Here is a 12,250-nt window from a genome sequence, read left to right on the forward strand (position 1 = left end):
ATTGAGCTAAAATGTACTGTCACTGTCCAAAGAAGATTTACAACCCAGTACAATAAAGAAGCACCACACAGGAATTACATGGACCGGTGGATGAAGAAATTTAAGGAAACAGGTTCTGTTATTGTGCTGCATTGTAAACCTTCTTTGGACAGCGACAGTACACTTTAGCTCAGTCAGTCAAAGAACGCAGTTTACTTTGTCTTCTAGTGAAGCCGTGGGTCAAACAGAAGTTCTGAAAAAGAAGTCATTTTTAAGTTTGTGAAACTGTGAAAAGCAAATGATAAATAAAACTTCAGAAAAACTAGACACATCAAGTTTTCTTATCCTTTTTACAGATTAGTTCTATCGTGTACTTATACAGTAGTTAAGAAGCTACAAATATTTTAGATTGCACCATAACTTTATGAAAATCCTGTGTATATATATATATATATATATATATATATATATATATATATATATATATATATATATATATATATATATATAATCAATCCAGTTAATGAAGGAATACATACTTGAGAATATCACAAAATTTCTTTCAACTCCTAATGGACATTGGTGAACGCACACCTTCAAAAATGTTTACAAGAACAAGTGATCCCAAAGTCATTATTACCTAGACGATTAAGAGTGGACAGTGAGTCTCCTTTCAATGAATTGTGTGCAGTCTCCTTGAAGAAACAGAAAAAACAAGAAGGCTCGAATTCAATATTTTCAAGAAATTGAGAACGGATAGATTTAATTTCATGAAGAGGATTCCCCCAGATTGGATAACAGTGCTACTGAACAGAATTTATAATAGCCTTATATTTGAGTTACACAAACAAGATCACCACCTGGATCATAAATTAAAAAGTGTCATTGAGATAAGTGATTGGAATAACAAACTTAAAGACGATTGTGTAATAAACTTTCCGAACAAGGAACTGCACCAGAATCTTTAATGAGCTTTAGGTTATGGCTTATCATATTCTGTTAGTGATGACATTTTGTGCACAAACATCATCTCAGAGATATCCAAACTGGAAAAGGAAAACACAATTGTATCACCGTCAGTAAATTTAGTTCAAGGTATTTTCTTCGGCTTACTCCAAATACCTAATAAAATAGTGAATTTCCCAAAAGATTTATAGATGCAATTCACGAAACGAAGAAAGGTAAAAGTTTGCACATTACTAAAGCCGACAAATCCAATTGTTTTGTAAAATGGATAAAATTAACCATGTTGAAAAAATGGAAAACTTACTATCTGATTCTATAGTACTTACAACAAACTACGGAAAGACCCATTAGCTGATGTCATAAAAGGTTTCAATTCTAAATTAAAAACTATGCTAAAGAAATTCGGTTCAATAAAAGGGAAAGTGTCAACGATTGGCCCATCCTTACCGTAGATGTACGGATTAATCAAAACCCATAAAAGAGATTTTCCTATTTGGCCCATTATCAGTTCAACCGGTTCTATTAGTTATAAACGTTCTAAATATCTAGTTAAATTACCATCACCTATTCTGGGTACTATTTCAAATTCCCATTTACAAAACTCTGTTGATTTCTGTGCTAGAGTTTCCCATATTTAATTATCCAGTACTGACAGATTAACCAGTTTTGATGTGACATCTTTATTTACTAAAGTTCCTATTGGTGACTTACTTCAATATTTATCGCAGCATTTGGACTTGTATAATCTAGAATTACTTTCCAATGTCATTATTAATTTGATATCCCTTTGTATAAGAAGTTGTAAATTCACTTTCAGTAATAATAATAATAATAATAATAATAATAATAATAATAATAATAATAATATCCTTTATTTAAGCTCAGGCCCATATACACGGAATATACAAATACAATACACACAGTCATAATAATGATAATGACAGTAATTATACGGAGAATAATAGTAAAAAAAAACATTAAAAATGTTAACAGTTAAAAATACAGATTGCAGACGATTAATTTCCAGCTCGGGACCTTAGCCGGTTACAGAAGCCAGGTCCAGATGGTTAAATAAGAAAATTGAAAATAGAGAAACTACAAAGATATTAATCACAGTAATAATAAAAAGGAAAATACCAATAATAACAAGAGACGTAGAAATATATAATAATAATAATAATAATATTAATAATTGCAAAGATAGAGAATAAGTCATTTAAGGAACAGACGCCGCATCATTGTCCAATCTTTCCCACAATTGCCTCACTGCTTATAATATATATAAGGATGCTTTGCCTGAGCGAATTTCTGCTGTTTCTCAGTCGGATGATCAGACTGAACATTGCTCGCCTGACATTGATTTTTAAACTGTCCATGCGGTTTTCTATGAGCATCTGCGTGGCTGAGTGATAGCAAGGAGTGTTTGTGAGGCGTCTCAGAATGTCATTGTGAACAACAGCAATACGTCTCATGCTCTCTCGGGATAAGTGGGTCCTGAGTTCGTCCAAAGGGAACACCCATATATAGCCTACTGTAGCAGTACGAGCGGAAGAGCAGCAATTTCGTGTCTCGGTGACAGAAGGCAAACCTCTTTGCAGTCATGGTGCCAGTTGCACATAGTTTACAACACCTCTGTGCTATGTCTGCCGCATCTTTTAGGTCGTCCGTGATAATGTGGCCAAATACAGAAATTCATGCACGAATTCCAGACGATGATTTCCGAGGAAAATTCGTGGTTCTGCAGTCTGCTTAAGCGATCTCGGGAGCAGCGACATACACTGGGTCTTGGTATCGTTGTACAGGGTATCAAAATCCTCTGCATATTGGCGGCAGTTGTCGATGAGTTCCTGGAGACCTTGCACTGACGGGGAAATCATAACCATATTGTCGGCGCAACAGAGGTTCTTTATTGTTGTTTCGTTGATAGTGCATCCGATTGGGAGTGAGTTCAATTTGGCATTCAGAGCATCTGTGTACGTGTTAAATAGGTATGGAGAGAGAATGCCCCCCTTGCCGGAGCCCGTTTAGGGTGCCGAAGGTGTACAACAATACGTTACCCCATTTGACACAGTATTGCTGTGTGGTGAGCCAACAACATAAAATGCCAGTTAGATATAGAGGTGTGCCTCCTTTGTGCAGCTTCAGGAAGAGCTTCAGATGGTTTACTCTATCAAATGCTTTTCTCACATCTACAAAGCATAGGAAAACAGGAGAGGTTGATGATAGGTAATAGTTCAGCAGTCTTTCAGGGTTTGCTTTAAAGCCGAACTGGTTGTACAGAAGGGGAGAAGCCTCACTAGAAGAACGGACTCGGGTATCTTCGACGCCGTTGTAGTAATTGCAATCGGGCGATAATTGCCGGGGACAGCTGCATCCTTTAGCTTGTTTTTTTATTAATGGTATTAAGTGAACCAAGAGTAGGGAGTCTAGGAGAAACTGGTGAATTATGCACCCATTGAATAGAGCAGCTAGCAAAATGTAAATTATCAGATGGCAGAATTTGAAAGCTTCAGCAGGTAGACCATCGCGACCGGGTGATTTATTATTTGGCAGGTTGTTTATGGTATTGCTGATGTTATCTGGCGTTATGCGATCGGCGAATCGAAACTGAATGTTATCAGTAAGGAGGTTATTTACATCCCTTCGGGAGTCTTGATCGTTTATGCAATTCAGGACAGTGCTGAAGTGATCGCCCTACACTCTTGCGATAGCCTCGTCACCGGCGGCATCTCCTACTCTCTATGATAGCTTTTTAGTTTTGGGATTCGGGGATTGAATGTTTTTCCAAAGACGAGGGTAATCGCCAGATTCTAATTTTCCAGACATTTCATTAGCCCTTAGTTGCTTTTCATTCATCTGCAGTGCTTAAGGGCAAGTTTGAACTGCGCTTTCGCCTGCCTCATTAGCAGTGCAAAGTGTCCGTCCCTCGGGCTACCATTTTGCCTCCACAGGCTATGGGGAACCCTCTTTCGCCACTTTTGTCTAATATTTAAAGGGTATTCTTTGAGTCCAGACTTATTCCAAGAAATATATTTTCTAAGGTGTTTTGGGCTAGATATGTAGTCGATTGTTTTTGTATTGTAAAAGAAAGCGTAAATATTCCTGATTTCTTGCATACAGTTAATAATTTTGTATCATCCACAAAATTCGCAATAGAATTTGAAGAAAATGATTGTATACCATTTTTGGGTGTCTTAGTTGTTAGAAATAACACCAATTTTTGTTTTAAAGTATATGGGAAACCCACGAATAATTTGTCATATATTCATTTTTACTCTAAATCTTAATCTGCTAAACAGATTAAGGTGTCATCATTTTCCAGTATATATGTATCTTAGAGCTCTTAGAATTTGTAGTTCTGAATTTTTGGAAGAGGAGTTTAAAATTATTGATAAAGTAGGAGATTCACTATGTTACCCTCCATATTTTTTAGAACTTTGTAAAAATAAAGCAAAAAAGACATATTACAATATAACCAGTGTTAACAAAGAACTTAAGAATATTCTCTGTTTACCATTTCATCCTAATTTCATTCCTGCAGTGCCCATATTTAAAAACTATTGATATTAACTTAGTATTTAGATATGATAATATTTTGAGAAATAAACCAATTAAGAATAGCCCTCCCAATTCACACAATATTGTATACAGTATTCCTTGCAAAGAATGTAATAAGATTTATATTGGTCAAACATCAAAAGGACTAAAAGTAAGAAGCTCCCAACACAAATATGCCATTTCAAGAGGCCTATCAAATTATGGCATTGCAGATCATTGGCTTAAGACAGGCCATGTGATTAACTGGGACAAGTCTCTGATAATCTACATCGGAAAAGGAATCTGCTTGAGACTGTGTTTATTGAAGCCACGTGCACCAGGAATGTTATTCTCCACGCTGGATTATCCCTTGATCCTTTGTCCCTGTCTTTTTTGTTTAAAGAACATGCTGCCAGATTAACTAACTGTAACCCCACCCCCCTTCTGTTATTGTATTTAAAGCTCTGTCAACTTCTTTGGTATTCAGTGTGAACTTGAAAATGTAGAATAAACTATGTAAGTCCTTGTTCAAAGTCTCAGTTTTCACTTCACCTTCTTATGTGGATTTTGTGATATATATATATATATATATATATATATATATATATATATATATATATATATATATATAGTGTATGTATATATATGTGTATATATATATGTACACACACACACAGCATGTTCATAAGTTTTGCGTGCAATTTAAAATACTTGTTGTAACTATATAATTTATATATATATATATATATATGTATATATATATATATATATATATATATATATATATATATATATATATATATATATATATATATATATATATATATATATATATGGTAGGATTGTGATTGAGAAGGTAAGATGGATAACATCGGGATTGGTGGAGGAAAAGTGTGAGTGTAGATTAAGTGCTTTTAATGAAACAGTCGTGTTAAAAACTGAGAGTAAAATGTGGGAAGGCAGGTAGAGTACAAGTAATGTAGTAGCAACGATGCACGATAAAAAGACAGGTTATGAATGTAGTGAGGAATGACTGATGTTTACACATGATACAGTGTTGACCGGGATAGTGAAGAGAAACTGCATAGACTAGTGCAAGAGTTTGCAAAAGGAGAAAATAGAAGTTGAATGTGGCTTAACAGGATAGTTATCAGGGTAAATGAATGTCAGAAATTTGTACCTTTTGTCAATAAGGATAGAAGTTGTTAATCCATGTAAATATCTTGGGAATAGATAAAGTGGATGGTCGTAGAATGAGAGAATGGGAGAGTAAAGCCAGAAAGGTTGTGTGGTGTATATAAATACTATAGAAGTGACAAAACTTCATAGTTAGCCAGGTATTACAAACTTACCAGTCAGCTATCATGGTGGAGATAGGTTGATATCGATTCTACAGAACCTGAATTTGACCAAAATACGTGCAATTGAGTCGACGTCAACTTATATCTCTTGATAGCTAAACGGTCACATCGACTGTCTGTCACTGTATCAAAACCTAAGACCTAGATTCAAATCTTGGCTGGGTAGATGCACTTATCAATTATATTTCTCTTTGGGTGTAAGGTATTTCCAAGGTGTAGTGAACTGATATTTGGTACTGTATCTAAGTATAATGGAGGTGGGTTGATATCAGTTCCAAGTATAGAATGCAAATTCAACAAGAACTTACAGCAGAATGGATCTCAGCTTATATCTCTTGGTAGTTGAATAGCTAAGTTAACTTTCTGTCACTATATCGAAATCGCAGGCACAAGTTCAAATCCTGGCCAGGGCAGATTTCTATATCAATTATAATTCCCCTTAGGTGTAAGTTATTCTTAAGGTATAGTGAATATGATTTTAAGTGATATTTGTGGCTAAATGTATGTGAGTTTTGGAACCACGCGTGTAAAAGTAACAAAGCTTCCTGATAAGCGAAGTGTTACAAACTTACCAATCACCTGTCATGGTGAAGATGGGTTGATACTGATTCTGAATACAGAACCTGAACTAGATATGAATATGTACGTACAGCAGAGTCAGTTTCAGTTTATATAATCATCCTTGATAGCCAAGTGGTAAAGTTAACTGTGTATCATTGTATTTATATATATAGGCCGGTTCAAATCCTGTCCAAGTTAGATGCACTTATCAGTTATAATAATCCTCGTTGTAAGGTATTCCCAGTGTGTAGTGATATGTATGTTAAAAGACTATTCTAAATTTTTCGTACTTAAGCGAAGGACAGACAGCCATGCAACCTTGATTTAGTTCGGGTCGCACGTAGACAGAGGAGTCTAACCTTTACAGGAAACAGTTGACTTGCCATTGATAGAGGATGTGTCTAATAACAGACACGTGGGGAGGTTTCCAAAATTACTGAACCAAACAATCCAAGGAGAAATGGTCTCCACATAATGACTGTGGAATGGGTTGGAGTTGTGGGTTTTACTTGGTTGCTTCAGAGGAGTGGCTCTCTTTATCTTGACTGACATGGGTTTGAACTAGCACCTCGACAAGAGAGAGAGAGAGAGAGAGAGAGAGAGAGAGAGAGAGAGAGAGAGAGAGAACGCGGGACCTGTTTCAGACAAAGAATAGATCGAGAAAAGACAGAGGATAGGGTTATGATTTAGATCAATCCATTGCTGTCAGCAGTGAAATTGAGCAACGACTTTGGTTAAAATGTCTCTCTGAAACACCCTCCCCTGACGGTACATACATTTACCCGGAAATAAATGCACGTGTTTGTGTGTGTATGTGGTTTTGTGTCCTCACGCAAAGGCCAATAGGACGGGTAAACGACAATTTATAGTTCAGGCCGAAATAAAAGAAATAGGCAGGACATTACTATATGTAGTCGATTTATGTATTAAAGTCCTTGTACATCCGTGCAGAAATACCTTCCTACTCTCTCTCTCTCTCTCTCTCTCTCTCTCTCTCTCTCTCTCTCTCTCTCTCTCTCTCTCTCCTCTCTCTCCCGAGCTCTCAGTATCTCTCACTCCTTGTTCTCACTGTATTTGAAACTAGTTTTACGCAGTGGTGCTGCTTATCTACATTTAGCCATCCGGTCATAGGAATTCATACATCAAGCAGCCTTTTTTTTAATTGCTGATGGATTAATCTTGTATTTAGTATGAAACTTACCTATATACATTTCCCATACGTAAACTAGGTAATATTCTTGACGATTAGTTTTTAAGAGGCGGAGTTAGAAAATGAACTTCTCAGCTTTTATGTAAATAGTATACTAGGGTGCTTTGCCAATAATAATTTATGTACTTATATGTTTTATTGTTATTGTTGTTGATTGTGTTGTAATCATTTTACACTTTCAGCGACTGATTGTAATGTATAGCTTATTATATTCCGATATACAGGTTTATGAAGTTCAAACTAATTAAGGAGGGACTTGGTAACATTCATATTCCGAGTCATGTCAACAAAACGTATAGAGTTGTTGGCCTTGAGCCGCTGAGCTTCAGTAATTGTCGATTTGGTTTATCTCCGATGATGTCGCTCGAATTTATACCTTGTGATATTATGCGCTTGTTTTTTCTAAGCTTTTTCATAGGCAAGATTTACAGTGAGTGTCACTTTCGTAAAGCATATGGTGGCATTTTTTGAGAAAGATCAATTGCAGATTTGGCGAATCTGCAATTGAGCTTTCTTTGACTTTCATTAACAGCTGCCTCTCACTGTCATCTAGCTCTAGCCGATCAAATTTCAGAACAAAAATGCGTCCAGCATAACGTGAGGTTTAAATATATTAATTTTGTATGCCATGTCTCCAGGAAGAGAAAGGACAATAAATGTACGTGCAAAGTTGTGGGATGTCTGACATCTATAGAAAATAAAGTGCTGACTTGTTACAGTGAAGATAAACTGCAGAAACAAGTGAGATAATTTACATGTGTTTGCAAGTTGGAAGCACATCTGAGCAAAAGTACGGTTAGGGTAAATGGAAACCAGGGAGATGGAGCAATATATGATAACAATCGGTGGTGGAAGAAAGGAAACAGTTAATTCTTATGGGAATTGGATTTCTGAAGCAACTTTCCTTCATGGAAGTCACGTGTGGATGTTGAATGGGTGAAAGGAAAAGGTGGAAGCTGCTGAGATGAAATACTTGCGTATTAGATGCTGAGTGATAAGCAATGAAGGCGTCCGTTAATGTATTATTAGTCATATCGTTTATTTTATTTATCCAGATGGTGAATCGAAGACAAGGCAGACTGGAGAGAATGTGGATATCAGTTAGACTGAAATTGCATACTGTATGGCATTCATCTTTTTATGACAGAGAGACTAAAAGAATTTACCACTAAAAGAATTTAACTATTTTGCATATTTGATAATATAGCTTTAAGAAGATGAGATAATGATAACAGGAGATGGCGGTGGCTTGGAATGTCCTTTGCAAAAAACCCTAGGAAAAATGTTTTTGTAGTGTCAGCTGGTTTCCTTTGGGCACCAGAAAGTCAGAAGACCCGGATCTACTTCATGAGAACCATGAGGCGGGAGACTGAGGTGGAGACTTGTAGAAGCAAAAGCATACAGAATGTTAGACATAAGTAGCGGAATTTCACAGAGACCATTTGCTTCGCGCTGCGTTGGAGGCGATGATAATGGTGCATTGGTTGAAAGGTGGGAGTGGTAAATTTTTATTCTACTACTACCGAATGGTGATAATAAACTCCCCTACACTTTGAGAATCTGAAGGAATCGTCATTTAACCGTGTAAAAATTTATGTGGGAAATTGCCCTCATCTTTTTAGCAGTTGTGAACTAGGAAGAGTAAAGCAAATTAAAAATGTTTTGTTCGATGTAATACATAGCTTGGAATTTCTAGGAATGCATGGGGTTTCATGGCGTTCGGCATTGAAGGCGATTAAGGATAAAGAAGTGGGGGTCAGAGGTATCTACATGTATACGCACTGTTATAACTTTTATTCAAAGGTTTCTCCTATCACGAATCACGTTGTCTTTCCGCAGATGAGAGCATATTCGAGTTTACTGTTTCTAATCCTGTTTAAATTCAGTGTTATTTTCTTTTCCATTTCTCCTTTTCCTCTGAAGGAACTCATACGTAGTGTAAGTGGAACCTAATTTCCAAATGAATGTTTTATATATATATATATATATATATATATATATATATATATAGATAGATAGATAGATAGATAGAGAAGGAGAGAAAGGTTAATGATACATTGTGTATCAGGTGTTCGACGCGCTGCTGATGAGTTTGTATTTGTGAAAGGGGGAATGTGAAGTAGTTTGCTATCCGAAACTGCTTAATATATATATATATATATATATATATATATATATATATATATATATATATATATATATATATATATATATATATATATATATATATATATATATATATATATGTGTGTGTGTGTGTGTATGTGTGTATGCCTTTTTAAACCATGATACTAATAGTTATTATTATTATTAGGCTGCTGTTATATTACTACTCGTAACAATGAAGAAATCCTTTCGCTACCTCATTCCCGTTGACGTAGTAATCGTGGTTATGTACTAAGGAAAATCTCACCAGCTCATCTGATGATTTTGAAATTGTTCTTTTCTTGTCCAAATCAAACTTTATCAGTAAAATTTCCTCTTCTGGTGAGTTTAGGTTTAACGAAGAACAGGACAAGAAGAAGACTGGAAATCATCTCTTGTTAACTTGCACGAACTCCTCTTGTGTCATATTCCGTGCTAGGCCTTAATTAGTGTGGTTGAAAGTTGCCATACCTCCCCGTATGGTCATATGGAATCATGTCGCCTTCGTGGGTGATGGAGCTGTGTTATTTGATGGTCGCTCTGTAATTTCGTGGCGCCAGTGAAAACCACGAAGTACTTGATAATCACTATTGTGGTTTCAGCGAAGTACGCAGTTCCCTTGATTTCCGAAGTGATCGTTTTTGAAAGGTGAATAATGGGAGACCTCCATCCTTGAGTCGGTGCTCTGTAGGCATTACTTAGGTTCTTTGCAGCGGCCCTTCGGCCCCTAGCTGCAACCCCTTTCATTCCTTTTACAGTACTTCCATTCATATTATCTTTCTTCCATCTTACTTTCCACCCCCTCTTAACAATTGACTCATGGTGCAACTGCGAGGTTTTCCTCCAGTTACACCTTTCAAATCTTATAACTGTCAATTTCCCCTTCAGCGCTGAATGACCTTTTAGGTCCCAGCGGCTTGCCTTTACCCGCAATGCTATACTCTATTCCATTCTTGAGTGGTAGTGCCATCATATTACATTATATAAATATTTTATACACATATATATAAAGGGAGATTTTACCCTGTTTTTCATTTGTAAGTTAATATATGCCGTTTTTATATATAAGAAACTTCCACACCCGCACTATTGGAATTTTGTTTGTCAAATGAGTCGAGTCATTAAATATCTATACAAGTATCGTCCAGTATTTTTTCCCAGTTAATAGCATGCCTTGTCTGTAGATGGGACTTCGTCACCTTTAGAACCTTAATAATGTATTTGTTTTATAAGAGTTTTTTTTTTATCTACCTTACCCACTTAATGTTTTTGCTATTTCTCGAATATGATCGATAAATCTTCGCCAGATTTTTTAGCCTAGGATCTAATTGATGTAAGTAAAAAGATTCCGTTATGAGTATTTTCCTTTCCCAAAGTATTTACGTCTGTCTGTCTCTCTCTCTCTCTCTCTCTCTCTCTCTCTCTCTCTCTCTCTCTCTCTCTCTCTCTCTCTCTCTGTCATTGAAGAGAGTTCTGTATTGAAATTTCACCTGCCAGAGAACAACTTTTACATACTCTACTGAAATGATGTACTTTTGTCATTCTTATTTAACGTCCATAATAGCTAAATCATATTTTGATAAGTCTTTTTTCGAGAAAAACTTTCTTCTCAAAACTCTGACAAACCCGGTATTTGGTATTCACAAAAGGAAATAATTTTACACGTATTAGATTCGTACCGTTTTGGAAAGATATCGGCTGTTCACTTAGATGTATTTCGATTGGAAAGAAGCTGTGAACGCTGCTGCTGTTTACCTGGTGCGACCCGTTACGTCAGGTTTTTGGGTGGAGCTGTTGCCCCGCTTCCCTTGAGGGCTTTTATATATGGCTCACATACGTTCACACCGTCACGTTGGTTTTTTCACCTTCGACATTAGCGTTAGATTATTTAAAATCCACCATGCTTACCCCGTCACCAACAAAATTAACGTCGCTTCTCATGCGGTGGAATATGTTAGTATAGGTCTTATAATTAAGGTATCGCAGGATAGCAACAAGAAGTCGTGATGCATACCTGCCTCAGGCAGATCGTCAATGAAGCGGCCGATTTCCTCGTGCAAGTGCTTCACGTCACGAAAGGGTTTGTATCGCCACACCGCGGCTGCGCACAGCGAACAGTGTTCAATCACATTGCCAAACACTTCGATGAATTCCTCGTAGTCCATACGATTTACCTCCGAAATATGTCTGGCTCTCACCTCCATCTTGGTACCTGTGAGTCTGTGAGAAGTGTTTCGTGGACTAGCCGATCAGCGAGTAGCGAGTAACTAGCCAGCGGCTCAGCACGTGTATTGGAGCAGTCCAGCTTGTCCTTGATGGGCAGCCCTTCATTATAGAAAACGGGAGTAGCGTTTGGTAAACTGAAGGGGAGACTATCATAGCAGAAACAAAGCCCATTTTATATTGAGTGATCCTAAATTCTCTCTCTCTCTCTCTCTCTCTCTCTCTCTCTCTCTCTCTCTCTCTCTCTCAAAGCTTCATTGCGCCTCGC

The 12,250-nt window shown here is 36.8% G+C and overlaps 1 protein-coding gene across 1 annotated transcript in view; it reads right to left on the bottom strand.

Moving 5' to 3' along the window:
• The window catches only part of LOC136836519 (2-oxo-4-hydroxy-4-carboxy-5-ureidoimidazoline decarboxylase-like), a 45,842-nt gene extending 33,804 nt beyond the window's left edge, over nucleotides 1-12,038 (bottom strand). The window contains 1 exon segment of the mRNA XM_067100898.1: nucleotides 11,774-12,038. Within this exon segment, the coding sequence (XP_066956999.1) occupies nucleotides 11,774-11,963 (190 nt within the window). The 5' untranslated portion in view covers nucleotides 11,964-12,038.
• Between the last annotated feature and the right edge of the window lie 212 nt (nucleotides 12,039-12,250).

The sequence above is a fragment of the Macrobrachium rosenbergii genome, chromosome 56 (genome assembly GCF_040412425.1).
Source record: "Macrobrachium rosenbergii isolate ZJJX-2024 chromosome 56, ASM4041242v1, whole genome shotgun sequence".
Taxonomy (NCBI): domain Eukaryota; kingdom Metazoa; phylum Arthropoda; class Malacostraca; order Decapoda; family Palaemonidae; genus Macrobrachium; species Macrobrachium rosenbergii.